Genomic DNA, 23116 nt, shown 5'->3' with positions numbered 1-23116 from the left:
GGGCACCTTGGCAGGAAACGCTTAGGTAAAGTTAATTGCTAGAGGCACTCTGCTAGCATGCAAACAATTATACAGATGTGTCCTCATACACCAAGCCTCAATGCTCCATATAACACAAGACATCCAGCGCAAGTGACCTACGTTAAGCAGTATAAGGCAGTGCCTTTTTCATTAAATGTGCGTCTTATGCGCACTGCAGACGAAGCAAAATACTACTCAATCTGTACCAGAGACAACAGACTGCGACCAAACAGGAATTACGGTAATTTGAAATATGTACAAAGTCACAGATGAAGCTCAGTGGAACTTGGCGTGAAAAAAGTATTGCATATTAATTTAATCAGTGCAATCTATTTAAGTGGTTTTGTTGCTACTACGAAGCATAGTTGATGGATAAAGATACACCAATAGTATATGAGAACACATCTGTACATAGAATAGGGGTTAAATATAAGTGAATATTGCATTCTTCTATGGCTGGACAAGCAAGAAAAGTGATGTACAGATGTGTCCTCTTACAACTTTGCTCCATGAGCTACAATCCGCGTTACACATAACGCATGAGTGCTATGTGACTCGGTAGCACCAAGCGTCTTTTTTTGCGAAAACGCGCAATGTAGCGCAATAGAACACAGGAGCAGCTTCTGCTGATTAAAAGGATATGCAGCATGACTATATTCTGTGTGTAATAGTGGCTCTACCTGCATCCGAAATGAAACGGTACAGTGTTTTCCAGGAAAACAATGTAGTATAGCATTTTGTATGCAAATACAGTTGCAGTCACACACAGAATATAGGCATGCTGCATATCATTGTAATCAGCTGCTTGTGCGTCCTATTGTATTACATTGCGTCTAAGATGCACTTCCGAGCAAAAGACGCAAAAAAAGACGCTCAGCACTACCAAGTCCGGCTGTTTAGCCTGACTGCAGCAAGAGGACACATCTGTAACTGAGGTCAGGGTTCTGCCACACATTGCTTAACACAGTATATCATTTTTAATAGGATTTTATGTAAGAGTGTGATATCAAAGCTGTGAGTTGGAGTGAGCCTAATAAACTAATGTAGCACCGTGGATGACTGCGGAGGAGTATTGCTCTGCAATGAATAACGCTAGCACCCGGCTGTGATACAGAGCTGCTCTCAGGAACAGCGGCTGCCAACATCATCGTCCCCCCCGACTCAAAGACAACTAACTTATTTCCTCTATACAATCAAACTATTTTATACAGAACAGTGACCATATTGGTATTATTACTCCAATAATATCTATGTGAAAGTATATTTTATTCTAGATTATAATTTTACTAAGTGACATGTATGCATATTTTTGTCTTGTAGAGACTATATGGGAACTGGATAATACATAGTTGACTTCAGCTGCAAGTTATATATTTTTTAGTACTGGTAATTATAAAGAATACATTGCTAAATATATGGTTTATATGTATTTATTAAATAAATGGAATACATTATGGGGCCTATTCGACAAGCAAATAACTCCACTGGAGTTGCACTCATTCCGCATGCAGAGAACTAAATGCGGATATTCTGCCTCTTACAGAACTGCATGCGTCTGTGCAAGCACTACTCCCCTATCAGTACGCTTGTGGAAGCGGCTATCATTATAATCAGCACACAGCTGTACCAGCCCTACACCGGGTGCAAGAGATCAGTCACAACACTGCTAAAGCTATGTACTAACTCGCCTACAAGTGAAGATGTGACTGAGTTGTGTATGGTTTAGTGAATTGTTTCACACACTGTACATGAAGTAGAAAATGTTGTTTCCATATTCTGTGCATTTGAGCTATGGGCTAATGAGTAATTTGCCTGCTAAGAAGAAGACCATTATTCGTTAATTATGTAGAAGGAATGATATCCAAAACATTTGTGTGACATCACTGTTCTTTAATTTTTATGTCTAAAAAAAAGGGTGGCTGGGTGATATGATGCTTTTAGGTGCATTGTTTAGAAGTCAAGAACTGCCCGTTACTACAACCTGGCTCCGTTTGACAATGAGATTCAAACTGAATTAGGGGGGTCATTCTGACCCGATCGCACGCTGCAGTTTATCGCAGCGGTGCGATCGGGTCAGAACTGCGCATGCCAGACGGCCGAAGGCCGTCGGGCCGCTACGTTCGCCTCTGCCTGCCCTCTCGGCGGCCGCTGGGCGGGGGGGCGCGGTACGGCGGTATTTGGCTGCCGTGGGGGCGGCCCGCAGCGGCTGCGTGACATCACATGCAGCCGCTGCAAGCCGGGGCGCGATGAGTAGCTCCCGGCCAGCGCGCTAAAGCTGCGCTGGTCGGGAGCTACTCTTGAAGTGCAAAGGCATTGCCGCTGTGCGATGCCTTTGCACTTCTGCGCGGGGGGGGGGGGGGGCGGCACTGACATAGGGGCGGGATAGCCCTGTGCTGGGCGTCCCCCCGCATGTCAGTGTTAATTGATCGTAGCTGTGCTAAATTTAGCACAGCTACGATCATCTCAGAATGACTCCCCAAATACATTACAGACCTACATTATAGACTACATTCCAAGCAACAGAAGTGCCTTGAAATGCCCAAGATGGAGAAGTAGGCTGACCTGTACACATGAAGCAGCACTGCAGTTCAAAACTGACCCTTACTAAAGGCAAAACCCACTTTGATACAGGAAACAGGACTGATCCTTTGATACTCTTTATGAACTTAGAGTTTCATATTGAGTGTACCGGGGTCGCTTGGCAATCTGTTTCTGATCCGCTATTCAGAAATCAGAGGAAAAGCATCAATCAAAACAGTCCAAAATAGAATACACGAGATCACTACCTGAAGCCTGTAAAACAGTAGTGGCTATTCCTGACTAAAGTCACTCATGTATTCCACCTGTAAATAAACTATTCCTGGATCATTCTTGTAGATGATTATTCTACATATTTATTTATTGCAATAATTTAGCCATACACTACATGGCCAAAAGTATGTGGATGCTAAAACACCACATTGTCATGTTACTATTGAGTTGGTCCCTCCATTGCTGCTAAAACAGCCTCTAGGAAGCCTTTCTACTAGATTTTGGAACATGGCAGAAGGAGCACCCATTCTGCAATATGAGTACAGGTTGAGTATCCCATATCCAAATATTCCGAAATACGGAATATTCCGAAATACGGACTTTTTTGAGTGAGAGTGAGATAGTGAAACCTTTGTTTTTTGATGGCTCAATGTACACACACTTTGTTTAATACACAAAGTTATTAAAAATATTGTATTAAATGACCCCCAGGCTGTGTGTATAAGGTGTATATGAAACATAAATGAATTGTGTGAATATACACACGCTTTGTTTAATGCACAATGTTATAAAAAATATTGGCTAAAATGACCTTCAGGCTGTGTGTATAAGATGTATATGAAACATAAATGAATTCTGTGCTTAGATTTAGGTCCCATCACCATGATATCTCCTTATGGTATGCAATTATTCCAAAATACGGAAAAATCCGATATCCAAAATACCTCTGGTCCCAAGCATTTTGGATAAGGGATACTGAACCTGTATTAGTAAAGTCGGCAGGAAGTCTTGGCTTGTACTTGGAATTCCTGCTTATCCAAAAGGTGCTCGATAGAACTGAAGTCAGGGCTCTGGGCCAGATTCAGACAAGAACGCAAAGCCGATGTTCCATGGAACTTAGCGATTATAGACAGACTGTGCATATGTTGTGTACGCACTGTGCATGCATTAAGGTGCCGCCGTGAAGCCGCACTCATTGATGTTTTCTTTGCAAAGTGATTGACAGGAAGTGACTGTTTGGGAGTGCTAACATGGTGTTAGCGAGGAATGGTTGTTAAAATGCAGCCAATTTGGGAAGGTGAGGGTTGTGTATCGGGACGTCAGCTGCGAGCCCTAACGTACAAAAACATGGTGTCTGCATGACTACTACTGTGTCCACTCTGCGCAGCCACAGGTATACCCTTCAATGCGATGTTCCTTGTTCTTGCAGATAGGCTACGTATGTGTACCATACTTACTGACAATCTGGCTCGGAGCAGCGGGGGGGCCGTGATGCAGCAGCGGGCATTACTAGGCAGGGGGTGGGACCGGGATGACGCAAATCGCGCCATCTGACACCCCGGACTGCCAGTTTTGACAGCGGTGTGGGGGGGTTGCCAGAGGAATGTGGGGGGTTGCGGCCGACTGGTGTTCAACTGTGAGACTTGCCCACTCACCCAGGGGGCCAGGAGCACCACCCGATATTCGGGAGCCTCCCAGCCAAAGTATATTTCAAAGAAAGGGAAAAGAATTGGTCTTTTAGTGGCGTACTATCACGAATAATGATACACTTAAAATATAACTTTTAATTCCAGATAGTTAAAAAGCCGGTAATTGTGAAATATTAAAACTAATAAAGGACAAGTGTAAGACAAAGTGTGACATATAATTATTAAAACCACACACTCCACCTAATGTGCTGTGCAGTGTCTATAGGATCAGTTATCTTATTGTAGGTACTATGACATTAATTGAAATTATCTGTGTTGTCAGAATATATATGGTCCCAAATGAATAAACATCAATTCTGTCTTATCAAACTCATATGATTTGGGCTCCTTGAGTGCGATGTTCTATGGTGTAATTCCAATAACTGTACAATTGTGAGATAACCTTTTTGGTCTTAACATAAATTTAACAGTTTTTGCTTTGTTAAGAATATAAATACACTGCTGGCTAGTGTTCCCCTTTTACTTGCTCCCACTAGATTCACTGTACACCTACTATCATTGGTGCTAGTTGTTCTCTTAATATTAGGGCAAATTGGATGTTCCCATATGTTGATTCCAGTAACAGACACAATGCATATATATAATAATTAAGGCGTATGAATACAATGTTGGCTGCGTTCTCAGTCTCTGCTGTCAACGCTGCCCCATGTGATACACTGTTCTATAGTAAACACAGTATCTACATTTGAATTCTTAATTTATTGCTGTTGGCGATTTGCCTATTCATACAGCATAATTAGGAGTATAATAGATTGTACTGAAGTTCTTTACTTCCTTAGTGGTTAGTTATAAATATCTTTACGTGGATAGTTGTGATTTATATGATCACTGTGGGTTAACAGAATGGGGGGAACACTGCACTATCGATGCAGTCTATATCGAATTCAAGAACTGACTAAAGGCCCATACACACTGGGCGATTTTGAGCTGAAAGAAGCTCACTTTGGGTGTGTTGAGCTGCTTTCAGCTCAAAGCCGCACAGTGTGTATGCCCCAGCGATGAGCGCTGATGTATCACCAGCAGATGAACGGCGGGGTTAACAGCTTTCCATAGCGTGCTGCTATGGAAAGCCATTCACTCCCGCTGACATCGCTGGGCAGGGGGGGAAATAGCTCGATGTGTATGCACTGAGCGATTTTCAGCCCAGTGATGTCAGCGATCATCACTGTGTATACACACCCAGTGTGTATGCACCTTTAGACGTTCAATACTCAGGAGATTAATATAGTGTGACCAGTTTATGATGGTCTAATAAACTTTATATATTGAATAATCCTCCTGTGTTTCTAAATATTAATGGTCATGATGATTCATAGACTCTAGCAGGCATGTATCCACAATGTCTAGTATTAGGATTGATACATTCACTCAGTCTCTGACTGTATCTATAAACAATGTTGCAATCTTAAATGGTTACATTACAATTCACATTCTATTGTGTGTGGCTGCATGCACAGTGTACTGAGAATCCATGTTGCTGCCTTCTGACTCAATATACCGTAATTACAAGTGCAGTGCTTGTCTCATACTATTTGTAGCTGGGTAGCTTGTAATTGCAGCCCACGTGTAGGAAAGCATGATGTGTAAGTAATAGTGAATGAGTTGCAGTCTGTGGGTGTCTCTTTTAATTTTGGGGAGGCAGCTTTATTTGCCGATATCTGCAGTTGTATTGTGTAGAAAATTGCAATTGCAGCTGCATTAGTGCACTTCTCTGAATCAGGCCCTCTGTACGAACCAGTGGAGTTTTTAAACACTGTGCCATGTAAAGAGCCTTCCTTAAACTGTTCCTACAAAGAAGGAGCATATAATTCTTTCGAATATCACTGTACTATGTAGCATTTCCCCTTCACTTATGGGGTCTGGACCAAACCATGAAAGCCACTAGAGATCATCATTTCTCCTCTACCTAACTTTACAGTTGACAGGAAGCATTCTCCTCACAACTGACAAAACTAAACTCATCTATCAGACTGCATGATTCTTCATTTTAGAGAACTGCTCCAGTCCAAAGGTTACATCCTTGACAGTACACCAACTGACGTTTGGCATTGCACATGGTGATCTGAGGCTTGTGTATGGCTGCTTGGGCAATAGAAGAACAATCCGTCAAGCTCCTGACAAACCATTTTTGTGTGCATGTCACCTCCAGAAGCAGTTTGGAACTCAGTAATGATGTGAAACAGAGGGTTTGAGTTTGCCTGCACTGCTATGGTTGATTTCTTTAAATCATGTTGAGCCAACAGTATCAGAATATCATAATTTTTAATATAGTACAACAGAAGATTTCTATATGTGTTGGCGGTGCGACCCCAGAGGTATTAAACATTTATAGAAGCAAAAAAATGGTCCTTCCAAAGAGATGGGGAACCAAGGAGAAAAAGCCTCTTTGTGGGTGCACTCTTTCAAAAACAATTTATGTATTGTTTGTAAATATTTATTGTATAAAAATATAAATTTTATTTCGACAATTAAAAATGATATGTATAGAAAAAAGGGGCAAAAATACCTTTTGGTATACCCTACAGAATAGATAAATAAGGTACGAGGTGATTATATTTCATATACTGTGCTCCTCCAAAATAGCAAATATCTCAAAAGATTCTTTATAGTAGTTTGTAGCACCCCCTGTAAACAGTGGTGTGTTTTAGAGTGAATGAAATAATTCCAAAACTCTTGACACTGGATGCGATTTGATAAAATCTGTAGTGGAGGAGGATTGATTAATTACATGCTAGGCGAAAATTTGTATGCTGATAATTATAGTAGTGTAGGCAAAGAGAATTACATAACAACAACTCTATATGTTACTGTCTATATAGAATATTGCTCACTGATATGCAGATGTTAACTTAATAAATATCAGAGACAACACATCTTACAGTAGGTAGCCGTAACTGATGGTCATTATGCGAATGCTGTATGAGTATCAATATATCTTGCAAATGCGTGCGGCAATTGAAAAGTATTCCACAGTGATAATCAATTGTTACTCAGTAGGAGTCAGAAATAACACATCCCGCAATTGGAAACTGTAACTCATAATAATTAAATTGGATACTCTATTTGTATCAAAAAATCTTGCTGATGTATAAAGCAATTTCTGTCTGCTGTGTCAGCTTATGACAGATGGTAGTTTTCACTGCAGAAAAAAGTAATAGAGGTAATGGAGGTAATAAAGTAAATCTTGGAAAGTACCCGTTCCGTTATTCCACTCACTTCTGCTGCCTTCCCATATGTGAAATAGTTGTCACAGTGAATGGGAGGTGAGAGAGTCAGCGGCCGGAGCGGGTATGAAGAAAGATAGTGGCGTTACTTGCTTTTGCCGGGAGACGGTGAGGGGTTATCCTCAAGGTGAACAAGCCCGGCTAGGGTGAAACGTACGTCCGCTTCGCTTCACAGACACTCTGACGTCATCCTGACGTCTTTCCGGGATTCCCGTGTGACAATCACGGACCCGGACTCGTAGGCAAAACCCCACACACGCTTCTCAAGCAAGGATATCCACGGGGGCTACAACAACAGGATCTTCTCGTATCTGAGGTATTTCGGCGCGCACTCATTGCGGGTCGGGAGTGGGTTTTTCCTGCAATGACAATTGTTATCAGGATAACCCCTCACCGTCTCCCGGCAAAAGCAAGTAACGCCACTATCTTTCTTCATACCCGCTCCGGCCGCTGACTCTCTCACCTCCCATTCACTGTGACAACTATTTCACATATGGGAAGGCAGCAGAAGTGAGTGGAATAACGGAACGGGTACTTTCCAAGATTTACTTTATTACCTCCATTACCTCTATTACTTTTTTCTGCAGTGAAAACTACCATCTGTCATAAGCTGACACAGCAGACAGAAATTGCTTTATACAGCAGTAAGATTTTTTGATACAAATAGAGTATCCAATTTAATTATTATGAGTTACAGTTTCCAATTGCGGGATGTGTTATTTCTGACTCCTACTGAGTAACAATTGATTATCACTGTGGAATACTTTTCAATTGCCGCACGCATTTGCAAGATATATTGATACTCATACAGCATTCGCATAATGACCATCAGTTACGGCTACCTACTGTAAGATGTGTTGTCTCTGATATTTATTAAGTTAACATCTGCATATCAGTGAGCAATATTCTATATAGACAGTAACCTATAGAGTTGTTGTTATGTAATTCTCTTTGCCTACACTACTATAATTATCAGCATACAAATTTTCGCCTAGCATGTAATTAATCAATCCTCCTCCACTACAGATTTTATCAAATCGCATCCAGTGTCAAGAGTTTTGGAATTATTTCCTTCACTCTAAAACACACCACTGTTTACAGGGGGTGCTACAAACTACTATAAAGAATCTTTTGAGATATTTGCTATTTTGGAGGAGCACAGTATATGAAATATAATCACCTCGTACCTTATTTATCTATTCTGTAGGGTATACCAAAAGGTATTTTTGCCCCTTTTTTCTATACATATCATTTTTAATTGTCGAAATAAAATTTATATTTTTATACAATAAATATTTACAAACAATACATAAATTGTTTTTGAAAGAGTGCACCCACAAAGAGGCTTTTTCTCCTTGGTTCCCCATCTCTTTGGAAGGACCATTTTTTTGCTTCTATAAACTCAGTAATGATTGCTGCAACTAAGGACAGACTATTTGTATGTGGAAAGCGCTTCTGCACTTGGTGGTGCCATTCTGTGAGTTTATGCAGCCTATTGCTTTGCAGCTGAGCTGTTAATATTCCTACATGTTTCCTCTTCCCAGTAAAAGCACATACAGCTGAATGGGGCAACTCTAGTAGGGCAGACATTGGACAAACTGGCTGCTAGTAAAAAAAATCCATCTTTTCAGTATTACCCATTCCTCTGCTAATAATGGACTACAGAGTTTGCATCGCTGCATGCTTCATTTTATGAACCTGTTAAGAGATGTGTGTGGGTGAAAAGGTCAAACACTAATTAGAACGGGTGTCAGCATATGTTTGGTCATTTAGTGTATTTTTGTTATCAGTGTATCTGCCAATGTCTACACTGCCAAGGTGTTATATAATTTACCAAATGGTTACACGCCAGGAAAGGTGATATACTCCAACAATTGTTACACTGCTAGTAAAGTGATATAGTGTATACCAGGGTTTCCCAACATGGTCCTCAAGGCAAGCCAGCAGTCCAGGTTTTCTGTATAGCCATACTTGAACATAGGTGACTGAATACCGCAGTTACTTTGATTTAGCCATCCGAGCGCAATCATGGATATTACTAAGACCTGGGCTGTTAATGTGCCCTGCAGACTGAGCTACCAATGGTACCTGAGTATAGCTATCCTATCTACTGTATATCTATTTTCCCACAACCTGTTCTGCAACTGTGTATTTTGTGCCTGATTTTATAATATGATGCAGAAAGCAATGCCAGCAGCAAATCAGATAGCCACAATTAGCAGTGAGAGTGGCTGGTTGTTACAGAAAATATTATACTTGCAATTTTATACTGAATAAGCCATTTTGAGTGTGAAGCTTAAGTATTCCCATATAACTATGTTTAAGGAATGTAAGACAATTGTAACAGGAGAAACCTGAAACTCAGAACAGAGCAATAAGATCCTTTCGTAGTGAGTAGGTCCCTGGCTCCAGTAAGACTTGGAGGCAGCTAAATATGTTGTCAATGACATTTCTGAGAGTAGACACGTACTGTAAAATTGAGACAGAACGTATCTTCAATGTTATCTTCGTCGTAGTCCAACAGCTGCTGCATGCTCCTGAAACACACATACAGAGTTAACAACACATCACTTATTTTTAAATATATGCACTTTTTTCAAATATGTTTATTTCCAGTGATGCCAAATCCTGTCAGTGAGAAACAAAAGCACAAGGTATGAAATAACTTGAGTAGTTTTATAGAAGATATTGCACTTCATCCATCATATGCTGTTAGACAGGAGAGAGCTTATACACTGGGAGATATGGATGCTACGGCAGAGCAGCCGAATGTTAGGCAATTGGACAAATCGGATGTGAATTGGGATCGTAAATTGTTGTGTGTCCACACAGTGGCATAACTAGAACTTTGTGGACCCCATAACAAAATCTTGAAAGGGACCCATCCAATGAAAAAAAAATAGGATTTTGGTACTTACCAGGTAAATCCTTTTCTTTGAATCCATAGGGGGCACTGGAGTACTCTTGGGATATGGACGGGCGCAGCCGAACAAAGGCACTGAATATTTAAATTTAGGACTCTCCACCCCTCCATATCCCCGAGTACCTCAGTGTACGACCTCAGTGTTTTTTACTGAGCGAACAGGAACTATATAGAGAGGTTGACAATGGAGAATTCCTATAACATAACGGACAACAACAAAGTTGACCCATAACTTTACTGTCAACTAAACAGTTGACACCATAACCAACAGAACTTTATCATTTGAACCAATCGGTGAAAATGTGTTACCATAAGCTCCTCTGAGCTTAATACCAACTAGGTAAAACGTGTTACCCTAAGCTCCTTTGAGCTTAAAACAACCCAGGTAAAACTGCTCTGGGTGGGCGTCCAGTGCCCCCTATGGATTCAAAGAAAAGGATTTACCTGGTAAGTACCAAAATCCTATTTTCTTTTTCATCCACTAGGGGTCACTGGAGTACTCTTGGGACGTACCAAAGCTTCCCTCGTGGGCGGGAGAGCTGTTTGATACTTGCAACAGTAGGCAGCCAAAGCTAGATGCTGATGCCGCCACCATTCATAACGTGTAAACGTGCACAAACGTGGTGCACTGAAGGCTATGTAGCCGCGTCGTAGACGCTCCACGACCCGCTGGGTCTGACATTCCCACAGAACCTGTGGGATGAGCTATTACTGACGTAGGCGATTGTAACTTAGCCTTAAAGTAAGCCTGACTTGTAGTCATTATTATCCAACTGGATAATGTCTGCTGAGAAACTGGCTAACTCCAGTTGGCAGCATCATCGAGAACAAACAACGTATCCGTATCACGTACTGTAGACGTTCGGGACATATATAAACGCGTAATGCGTGTACCACATTCAGAATTCTAGAATGTGCTGTCCACACAGGAACCACTATTGGTATATTGATGTGAAGAATACGAAAGCGGAATTCGTCCGAAGATCTGCTTTGTCATGAGAAAACTCAAATACGGTGGCTTGGAATACAAGGCACCCAAATATGAAAACAAAACCCTTGCCGAAGCCAAGGCTAGAAGAAAAATGTTTTCCAAAGTGAGAAACTTAATCCCCATTTGTTGTAAGGGTTCAAAATATGAAAACTGTAAGAAATCTGAACCCAACCTCAAGTCACCTGGCGCTGTAGGTGGGATAAATTGAGTCTGAACCTTGATGACACCTTGTAGAAAGGTGTGTACAGACGCAATAGAGTCAAACGTCTTTGAAATAAGTTTACCACACAGATACCTGCACCCTCAGTGCAGATAAACGCAGTTTTCCATCCCACCCCGTTTAACAGAATACGGGTAACTTGAAGGATGATGTCGGAAACTTCCGAGCTTTACCACCTATGTAAGCACACGAAATTTTGTAATAATGAGCTGCCTTAAGCGGCTTACTAGCTCGTAACATGGTTGGTATAACCAATACTGTAATGCCCTATTTCTTAAGAGGGAGGTCTGAACCCTCACCCCGTCAATCGCAGCTGCGGTACATAGGTAATAGGTACATAGGTAACTATGGGTAACAGAACGTTCCCTGTTGTAACAGGTTGGACGTATTATGAGCGGGCCAAGATCGTGTGCAAGTATTCCTTGGAGATTCGAGAAGCAAGCTCTCCGAAACCCATGAGATATCACTAGTATGACTGTGACAACTGTCTTATGATCCGTTTTGGCAACGGAGAGAGCAGCGGAAAAATGGTGGAGCCAGATACACGATGCTGAATGACCACATGAATGTGAGAGACTCCACCGCCACTGCCCTTGTTACACATACTGAGCTTTTGTAATTGTGGCGAGATGCCATCATGTATACATGAGGGTAACCCCCTTCTGTGGACTCACATATGAAACACCTGTGGATTTAATGTCCAGTTTTCAGGATCTAAATCCTGACGGGTGAGATCATCTGTGTAACAGATGTCCACTCACGGAATGAACCTCGTTGACATTTCCACATAATGGTGTTCTGAGCAATTGAGGATTCGAGTTACCTGCCGCATTGTCATGCGGCTTTTTGGTTCTCCCTGGTTGTTGTGTATGCAACTGCCGTTGCGTTGTCTGACTGCCCCTGGTCAGACTGAAAGCGAAGCATGTAGTGCATTGTAAAATGCACGGAGTTCCAGGACATTTATCGACAGCAATCTGTCGTAATCCGTTTTAGAACCTTTGTCGCTGATCTTTTTTAACTACAACTCCTGAACCTCTGCGACTCTCGTCCAGAGTATATACACCCTCGCCCCTCTGTGGGAAACGCGAGTGAAGGGCGTTGAACTAAATCGCTTTGAAACACATCATTATTCTTAACAGGTGAATACACCAATGTACCGCTAGTGTGCGTGTTTTGCACTAATTACTAGATGTACATTTGTTCTTACTGGTGTAGTAGGTAAATGTCTTTGATTTACCGAATTTATAATCTTACCTAGGAATTGACATCGTTTAAACGGAATTAGATGCGATTGTTTTTGAACTTGATCTGCCACCGCAGTATACATTAGTAGCGCAAGTTAGAGGAACTTTGTTGAGACAGAGTTCTTATGAGCAGATCATCTAAGATAAAGAAACTCTGTTGAGACAGAGTTCTTATGTGAGATGAGCTATCATCACCAACATCACTTTGGTAAATACCCGAGGCGATAAGAAACGGTAGACCTGAAATGGTTAATGGTTGTGGCGATTTGCAAACGCTAGAACCTGTGATGAACAAACCGGAATGGGTAAATACGCATTGTGAAGATCAAGTGCAATTATGCCATTTTGTGGCTCCAATAAGCAAATACTAACATGAGAAAATCCATTTTCCCACTGCAGTAAATGACTTGCTGATTGAGATTGCGACGGAGCTGTCTGGTTTTTTCAAACAGAGAGGAATAAGTAACCCTGACTCTGTTGGTGTACTACTGCCTGGATTATAAAGACAGCTGAAAACCAGCAGAGACTAAATGGCAACCTGCCAAACCGTTCGACAGAGGCAGTCTTGTCTTTTAATCTGTAAATAGCTGAGACATCCATGAGTTGAAGTCTGGAAACCCCGCAAATGTAACATGTAAAGACGCGCTTCCACAATTGGAAAAGAGGTCATCAAACCACTGGCTTGCTGACTGTAGCGTCCTGTCGTTACAAGGCGTGACTGTTTTGTACCACCGTTTTGAAAAAAAAACTGAAGTCTAAAGGGATTAAACGCCGGTACAAGTATTTGCGTTTTGATACTGGATGCGGTAATGGCTGAATATCAAATTTAGGAGCAAACAAGCTCTGGCCTTGTCGCGCTTAAACTAGCGACGATGAAAGTAACCGGCGTTAGCAGAAGCTTTACAGATATACTCTGCAGCTTCTTTTAACAGTGATCGTCATTGTTTCATACATAGAGTCTAGTGACCCAAATGTATCCTGGGTTTTTATAATGTTTGACAGAGACGCATTTACCAATGGCGGATCGCGTCATTTTGGAAACGATTATGTATGGTTGTCAAAAACCCCGCACTATCTGAGCGCTGGACTAATGTACCCTTCTCACTCGTTCGGTGTGAGATTTGACATAGAATCGTGCATTAAATTATAAGACCAGTCAAATAAACACTCTGGTACCCAAAGGGAAATTGGCCCTTTGGAAAGACTGTCTTTTGTTAGAGCTGGCGGAGTAACTTCCGAGACTCCGATGTTACCGCTCCTTTAATTTGAATTGCCAATGTTTAAAATTATTTTTAGTCTGCGCTAGAGCCTTACTCGCTATGTAGACAGACACCACAATAGGCAACAGACAGACACTTGCACGACCTATTGAAGTTATTATGTGTCATATATATATCTTATTGCTGAACAGCATATTGATATGAAACTCATGGTTGTTTCTATCTACGGAAATCTTTAGTAAAAGCGAAAGATTTCTTCGATGTGAAGAGAAACCAGAGTATTCTTTATGTGAAAAGCAGTTCACATGGGCATGTGAAACCCGAACCAAATTCCCACTAACACCCCTGCGCCTCTGGTGGCTTAGAGATGTAGGGCAGGAATGTTCCAGAATTATGTCGAAATACAGTTTACATGGCTAACTTATGTGAAACCTGAACCAAAATTCCCACTAACACCCCTGCGCCTCCTTGTGGAGTAGAGGTGTATGGCCGGAATGTTCTGGAATTATAAACTGGAAGAAACAGTAATGATTAAAATGGCCCCCATGCCATGCTTACACTGAAAATCACAGGACAGGTTACAATACCTGCTGCAGTGTTAATATAGGCTTAATAGCCTATTATACAGTGATAATCACAGGTCTAGTATACAGTAAAATACATGCAGTTTACAATATATGCCTTTAGTTAGCCTTCCAGTTAATATAAACACTGCCTGCAGTGAATTTTGTATTAACATTATATGGCAGCCTTAACAGAAAAACCAGGAAACATGGTTAAAAATGGCTGCCATGCTTACAGTTAGAAACATAGTTTAGGTTATGACACTGATAGCCTATAACTAACTGTCTGTTTAAAAAGCTGAACAGCCTATGACTTCTTACCCCATGCAGCCTTGCTATATGGTGCTGCTGCTATGGGCATTTACTCCCCCTCACCCCCCCTGCAGCTGCGCTGCTTGTGAGGTAGCTTCTCCCCCATGTTACCTGCAGCGGACGGGAGCGGGTGCAGGGAGCCTAGCGGAAGCAGGGGAGCGCTGTGTATAGCGCCGGGGAGCTGCGTCCGGAAGAGCGGGCGGCGCCTCTCCTACAGCAGTGGCCGGGTAATCAGCGGCGGGCTGCGGTGGCCGGGTAATCAGCGCTGGAAGAGCGGCCGGCGTCTCTGAGTGACGTGCGGCCGCTCCGAGCTGTTTCCCCTAGATAGCGACAGCGTAGAGTGGCTGGCTCGGGCGGCCTCGCACAGCGGTGGCTGGATAATCAGCGGCGGCACCTGTAAGCAGCGGCGGGAGTATGCATCAGCGGCGGCCATCGGTAAAGGAGCACTTTCCCCACACAGCAGGGCGGCAGCGTGAGCTGACCGCCCTGACACCCCACCATACCTTGCTCGTCGTGCCGCATGTAGTGAGGGCTATGACAGGGCTTCTTCCTGTAAGCTCCGTCCAGCTTGTTCCTGGCTGTGACGGGGCTTTCTTCCTGGCTGTGACGGGGCTTCTTTCTGTAAGCTCCGTCCAGCTTGTTCCTGGCTGTGACGGGGCTTTTTCTGTAAGCTCCGTCCAGCTCTTTGCAGGAGACAGTGGGCTGCCTGTGGCTGTGAGGGTGCTCTTTGTGAGGACCGACACGCCATGCGCTGCCTTGCAGCGGCACCATCCCGGACCCATGTTTTTCTAGAAACTGGGAAGGGAAGTGTAAAAATAAAAAGTAAAAATGAAAAATTTAATAAAATCTTCCACCAAATGTGGGAATCTTCCCACAAGCCGATGTTAGTGCTGTGAGCACCGAAAAAACACTGGGGTCGTACACTGAGGTACTCGGGGATATGGAGGGGTGGAGAGTCCTAAATTTAAATATTCAGTGCCTTTGTTCGGCTGCGCCCGTCCATATCCCAAGAGTACTCCAGTGACCCCTAGTGGATGAAAAAGAAACATTGCCACCCACAAAAACGCTTTGGCCCAAAGTGTCTCTTGTTCCCGACCATGATTCTATGCACAACATTCATAAGATGAGGAAGACAAGCTATAAGAGGGAAGTAGTGGAAGATGATGTGGGGAAAGATGGGATAATATGACTTGAGGAAGAAAGTGACAGGGTGCAGAGGCATACAGTACATGTGGTGTGGAGGAGGGGCAGAGACACATGGGAAGTAAAGGAAGGGCAGAGACACACATGGTGTGTAGAGTGGGATTAGGAGGCACATATACCAACTACATAGTGTAGCGACAAAGACAGGGGGAGACAGGGGGAAGCATGCAGGGTGGTAGGGAGGAGATATAAAGATGCAGTACAGTAGGATGGCAATATAGAGATCCAGGGCAGTAGGGAGAGGATAGAGACACACAGGGTAGTAGGGAGGGGATAGAGAGACATAGGGCAGTATGGAGGGTATATAGAGATGCAGGGCAGTAGGGAGGGGATAGAGAGATGCATGGCGATAGTTGGGTATAAAGAGATGGAGAGCAGTGGGGAGGGGATAGAGAGACGTAGGGAGGGGAGAGGGAAGACACAAAGCAGTAGGGAGGGTATATACAGATGTAGGGTGGTAGGGAGAGGATGGAGAGAAGCAGGATGGTAGGGAGAAGATATAGAGTTGTAGACACAGGGGCTGAGATCCCTGTACTACTTACTGTGGCGGCAGTATTTTTCTTAGGCTGTGTGACAGACAAAAGTCCCCAGTGAGGAAGCCGAGGGAGGAGGAGAGGAGGGAAAGTAGTGGAGGGAGTGGGCTCCGGGGAGCAGAGACATAGTGAACAATAAAGTACTGTAGAGGCAGTGCGCTGAGCCTGCTCCTAGTCCCTCAGGAACCCTTAAACTAGGAGGGAGGAGAGGGCGGCTGGTGGAAGTGGTGACACCTCATGCACATCACCTGGGTAGGGAGGGGGTCACTGTGTGTGCGCACAACAAGGCCATCTCCTGGCCCCCGGGTCTGAGTGGCAGAGTGGACTTTCCTGTGTTCATCTATTGTAGTTTTGCAGCTGCCATGGTGTACTTGGCACAGTGTCTGACAGGGATCCTGCAGCACCGCAATGATCCTGACAGCATGCTACGCCGTATGCTGCTTTAATATGCATATAATGAGCAATTTATTAAGTATCAATAATTCACTGTTCAGCAAGAAGGAGATGGTCTATACCACCTTACCATTTCACAAAGACTAGGGGGCGAGGAGGTCTATCCAGAGCTGTATTACAATGCAGACCCTCTGTCCTATTCCCTCTCTACAACAGATTTAGAATTGTTATATTGGCAGAAAGTCTAGATTTGTGCTCTTCCCAATATTAAATAATGATGTTTTACTTGGAAGTATGAGGGTTAGACATCACCACCCTATAAAATAACAGTTTCCCGAGATCAACTTTGACCATTGACACACATAGGATGAAACATCTCAACCTATTTCTTCACTTTGCTTGGTAACATAGCTGGACCTCATCGGGAACTACATACAAGCTGGGGAAAAACACTTACACAATGTCACAGCTGCCCTCACTTACCTTCCAACATCTGGTATCAGTTCTTTTAAATCATCCAAGGTCGGCTTCTTTTTCAGAAGCTTCTTGTATAAAACCAAAGGGAAGTGAAGATCGACAATAGTAAAGTTGTAAATTGCTAAACCACAAATAACACCGATGAGGTGGAACAAGTCACTGTCCTCGAAAGTCTAAACAGAAAACAAATAGATGAAAGGTACATATAATGTACAGCAGTACTAGTCCTGATGATGTAGCTTTCAAATAATGAAACACTGCAAAATTCTATTCTACAATTACTGAGAATATGCTGTTTAATAATCATATACAAAGCTTTAACACAGGCATGTCCAAACTGCGGCCCTCCAGCTGTTGAGAAACTACATATCCCAGCATGCCCTGACACAGCTTTAGCATTCTCTGACAGCAAAACTGTGTCAGGTCATGCTGGGATATGTAGTTTCACAACAGCTGGAGTGCCGCAGTTTGGACATGCCTGCTTTAACACATTGATGCTTGTCTGCTTTAGGCTGGGTACACACTTGGCCAACAATCGGCCGTCCGACATGCCAACTGATCTAACGATTGGTAAGGTTTATGCACAAACAATCTTGTGTGCATATACACTTACCAAACGCCTGCCCAGTATGTCTGGCCAGCAGACGCATTTGAATATACACGCCCATTTGTGCTGTTACATTCAACGTGTTCAATGGATCATTCGGTCGGTGGGTCACTCGTACACACAGGCAGATGTACGGCTATATCTGCATTATATATCAGCATCGGCCATGCTCTAGGGTCAACCTCATATGTCTGTGAACTAAACTGTTCACAGACATATTAGCTGTACACACAAACCGATGGGTCACCCAATATATTGTTCGTTGGCTGTAACAAACATCATATCAGCAAGTGTGTACCCAACCTTAAATTTAAAGCTGGCGGAACTGACAGGGATATACCATATTGCTTACCAGCGTGAGCCCCCTGGAGAGGTAGGTACAAGCCTGGGCTCACCAACATGCCATGGATTTCACTATAGTATGAGAACCCAGTGGCGTATCTATAATGGGTACAGTGTGTGTGGTGAACATGGGTCCCTGGGTCCAGAGGGGCCCACACTGCACTCACTTTTTCAATCCTTCCCTTTCTGGAGTCCTGCGGCAACAGCAGTGAATGAGCACTAGGTGGTGCACAGGTCTCAGGGAAAATTGTCAAAATAATAGCCCCTATGCCATTTTCCCGGAGACCTGTACACCACCTAGTGCTCAGAATTACTGTTTGCTAGAGAGGAGGGAGCCCGGATGGAGACTGCGCACGGGCTCCCTTCTCTCTTAATATGCGCTGTGTGAACCCTAGGTGTGTTACTAGAAGTAGAAGACAGCCCAGGGAGTTAGGAAGGGCATTCTGTCCATTTTTCACATTTATTTATTTTTGTTACCGAGATTCCTTATTGGTCACTGAAACGGCATGCAAAGGCACTATAGACTGAGCGTTAGCAGGTACTTTCACGAAACCAAAACACACTGGGTACACCCAGTCCAACATAAGGGCCGTCCAGGCGAAGCCGATGGCTGATATAGCTGCAGATATATCAGGCTATCAGTCTGTGTATGGGCGGTCTGCTGACTGTGGGGGGCTGACATCACAGCTGGACAGGCAAATTCAAATACCCGCCCAGCTGGGTATTCTGACCGACATGTTGAGCGGCCAATCAGTAAGTGTGTACACTTACCTTGATCGGCCGTTCAGTCAGCACGACAGTGGGTCCGCCAACATGTATGTACCCAGCTTAAGACATTACAGAGGTACACTGCCACCCATCAGATGTGTTATGTATTGCAGCTTATCAGATGGGTGACAGCATATTATCGCAATGTTTTATTATTTCTCTCGCACAATGGAGAAGTCTCTATTGAAATTTGAGGATGGATAAAGGGCATATGTTACACATTAGGCGATGTGCTCTATGAGCGACGTCGCCTAGTGTTTCCCCTCCTGGGCCGGTCGTCGGCAGGGTACACACTAAGCGATATGACGACCATATCGCTCAGTGACATCATACTGCGGCCAGGCCGTGCAGGCAGTTCTTGGACGATAGACCAAATTGAGCTGCCTGCACGTCCGACAGCGAGGTTCGTTAAAGACCCGTGGGGCTGTGCATCGCTGGTCGGCATACACACCTGCCGAGAATGTGAGCGATGTCGCTCAGGAAGGGTGAAAATGAGCAACATTATGGTGACTAGTCATTAAGGCCCTATAAATATAATGTGAACAGGACGATTCTCCGTGATGCACGGGAAAGCTACAGAAATTCAAACAACATTCTTCTCCAAAATATCAAGATTTTAGTGGGTCTTAAGTCATAGGGAAAGCCATTGCTACTAAGCAATTAAGTTTTCATATAACAATTTGTTAACCGACCACTTTAAAAGGGAATGACACATGGCTTTAAGATCACTTTCTGGAGTATCATGCAACACAGTTTCGCCTATTGATAAACCCTTGTTGGAGGCTTTGTATTTGGGCAAACCCAGCCTTTACACAAGCCCTTGGTTTAGCACGGATACCTGCTTAGACCAGAAGTTACTATATATCCCCACCCCTAACTACCCACCATATAGCATTCAGGGTTAAGCGCCTGCAGAAATAGGTGTTAAAATGGTTCACTTTTATAAAGAGTTTATGTCTCAGACTGGGAGTGCACTCTGCCAGTCACACTATAAAGATATGATAACAAGCACATGAATAATTCTATTTGACCCTGTACATATCTGCTATAAATAATGCACAGCATAAATACATAAACATTTGATCTTATGGACAGCAATTACACCAGGCATCTTAGAAACACATGCTGTCTTGCTGAATGTGACTGCTGAACTATTGCTGCTGTTTGTGCACAGATTTAGCTGTGCGGTTTATTCTACAATCATACATTTATACAAGATGTCATTTGTCACCTCTTACAAAGAGCTAAACATATGTATATTTCTTTCAGCCTACATCCCAATTTTATCCTAGTCTGGATTTCTACCCCCAGAGCATGTAATGAGCCAATAAATATGGTCTTTTTTTAGCTGAATGTCTTTTGCTCTGTCTTTCACACCCACTTGGCGGCAAGAGAGCAGCACATGTACGAATATGCTTATTAATAAGAGTGTGGCTCATTAGATTGTTGATCCTACTTTAAAAGATCTAAGAATAGACAATAAAATTATCCAATTACATGTCTATAAATACTAATACCTTATACCCATTAATGATGCAGGATTTCCCAGCATTTCATTGTCCCACATATCAAAGGGCATCTTTTAAAAGGAATTCACAACTTCTTATGTGAAATATGAGGCCCCTACCTGTGACTCCCCTGTTGGCATTCCTAATGGAAGCAGGCCTCCACAAACAAAGCCCTGGTTTTTAAATAAGCCAAAGTGCAATAACTATTGGTGTTGGGATATTGACCAGCCTGAAGAGTTAAAGGTAATTTGGCAAAGGCCCTATAGCTACTTCTTTGTAGATTTAATTGGAGATACCCAAATACAAAGAGAAAAGAGGTCCAGTATAGAAAGCTCCAACAATTCAGACCAGGGGACAGGAGGAATGACATTTTTAAAAGGCACCATATTTCTCTCAGTTACAGCAGTAAGTAAAATCATGCTGAACTTCTACGTTATAAGCTCAGCCTTATCACATATGGTCTAGTCAGGTCCAGACAATGCCAATAGTACAACTGCAATAATATTCTGTACCTGATCAGAAAACCAGATGAGTCTTGAATCTTCATAAAAACGAAACATCCCATACTTTGGATCTAATAGTTCTCTCATAATCAGCAGGAAGAACTCCTTACGTACTCCGCCTGCATCAACGGCTTCTTCCCCAACAAAAATGACCTGTAGTGGTCACCAACAGATTCAGTATTTTTAGTGAAAGTTCTAGAACCAAATGTTACTAGAAAAATCATATATATGTTATTATAATATCTACTTTACCTTCAGTGGCTTCTTGTAGTCAATATTTTTTGTTTTCCTTAAAACTTCCATAGCATCTCCCACGATATTGTCTCTGCGCACTATTAAGATGAGACAAGGATCCACTGACTCAACCACTGGGAGAAACATGGATGAAAAATTCTGTCTGTGCGCTTGGTCAACCGCCATCTAACAAAACATGAACTTAGTTAGGCGCTGCCATGTTACATTCAACCCTCAACTTAACAAGACAAACTCAATTGTAAAAGAATAAAAACAAATGAATGTGCACCACGGTGCAGAAATCACCCTCAGCTGCTCCTGAAGATCCATACTGTTCTACGGCTCAAACTCTGGCGTATAAATATCAACAGTTTCAGATACGTATAGGCTGTCTACTAGCTTAGATTTAACCTGGAACATAGGGGACATCACCAGCTGGAACCAGATTTGTCTGCTACAGCGTTGTATCCTTAAATCACTGTTCAATAAGCTCATAATCAATTAAAAATTGCTACATCGAAAAAAAGTGGCTTCTTAGAGTGCTGACAGTTCCCTCTTATTATTTTTATAATAGAACTGTTTGAGAATTACTTAATATTTACAATCACTTCTACATTTGGTAGTGCTAGAATTTAGCATACTAAGTTATAGATTGTTAAGAGGGTGATTTCTATTTCCCATACTACCGGTATATTGTAGCTGTAAGGTGTACCTGCATCTGTATGAAGGCATCCATCTGCAACAGAGTTGTTTTTGCTTGGGCATCAAAGACAAAGGGATAGGTGCAAATCGTGAGAGATCCATCTGCCCCCTGTAACACAGAAGCGAAAGCACAGTGTAGTTTTGCTGTATAAAATCATTGTAGAGAGAGGGTAGAAGAAGAATTGATGTTTTATTGGTTTATTGCTGCTCGGTAATGTCTGAGAAACGCTTCCTTCTAGGCATGCCATGCAAACACGTGCCCATTGTCAGAATATTTAAGCTTCGCTATTCTAATGTTAACAAGGGGGAAGTAGCTGCCTTTATTCCGACAGATCAATATATAAGGTTTTCTTAACAGTGATTAACTAAGAACAACTCATTATTTATACGATACAGATATTCAGAAAAATAAGGGCGACATACATAGTGATCATTGCCTTTAAAGACTATATAAGACCAAAGGGCACAAATAGATTTCCCTTCCCCTACCCATCAAATGATGATGTATCGTAGATGGATCAATGCTGTAAATGTAATGTAATATGTTGGTTATAGCTTTATCAAAATTAGGATGCAATGTGAACTTGGTAGAAGGATGTTGGGAATGTGGCATTTAGGCTGCATGGGTATGGCAGGGAGGAAGAGGACGACACAAAATCCTAGTCTTACCTCGGGCAATCCTTGGTTTATGTCCTGAGAAGAGGCAGTAGGAGGAAAGTGCTTGTTAGTTCCTCAGTTCCCAACACAAGTTACATACAGGTTCAATGGAAGAAAAAATGCTACAGACCTGCTAAAACCAACTTTATGTTTACTTGTTATATTGAAATGATAGCTAGTCCCTAGTACCAGGATCCTGATAATTCCTCTATACCCTTGTGAAATGAAAC

The 23116-nt window shown here is 42.7% G+C and overlaps 1 protein-coding gene and 1 non-coding gene across 3 annotated transcripts in view; both read right to left on the bottom strand.

The window, feature by feature from the left end:
• Nucleotides 1-23116, bottom strand: part of HERC4 (HECT and RLD domain containing E3 ubiquitin protein ligase 4) — a 222644-nt gene that overhangs the window by 53925 nt on the left and 145603 nt on the right. The window contains exons 16-21 of one of the 2 annotated variants that reach the window (XM_063961615.1): nucleotides 22899-22922; nucleotides 22240-22338; nucleotides 21546-21713; nucleotides 21303-21446; nucleotides 17572-17738; nucleotides 9957-10023 (exon numbers count right to left, since the gene is read on the bottom strand). In XM_063961615.1, the coding sequence (XP_063817685.1) occupies nucleotides 9957-10023; nucleotides 17572-17738; nucleotides 21303-21446; nucleotides 21546-21713; nucleotides 22240-22338; nucleotides 22899-22922 (669 nt within the window). The remainder of the gene's footprint in view (nucleotides 1-9956; nucleotides 10024-17571; nucleotides 17739-21302; nucleotides 21447-21545; nucleotides 21714-22239; nucleotides 22339-22898; nucleotides 22923-23116) is intronic. The other variant, XM_063961614.1, reaches the window with a different exon arrangement.
• On the bottom strand, nucleotides 14247-14366 carry LOC134899920 (U5 spliceosomal RNA). Its single transcript, XR_010173463.1, has one exon. It is a non-coding gene; the product is annotated as a U5 spliceosomal RNA (small nuclear RNA).

This window comes from Pseudophryne corroboree, chromosome 3 (assembly GCF_028390025.1).
Source record: "Pseudophryne corroboree isolate aPseCor3 chromosome 3, aPseCor3.hap2, whole genome shotgun sequence".
NCBI classification, from domain to species: Eukaryota; Metazoa; Chordata; class Amphibia; order Anura; family Myobatrachidae; genus Pseudophryne; species Pseudophryne corroboree.
This window is presented reverse-complemented; position numbering and strand designations above follow the sequence as displayed.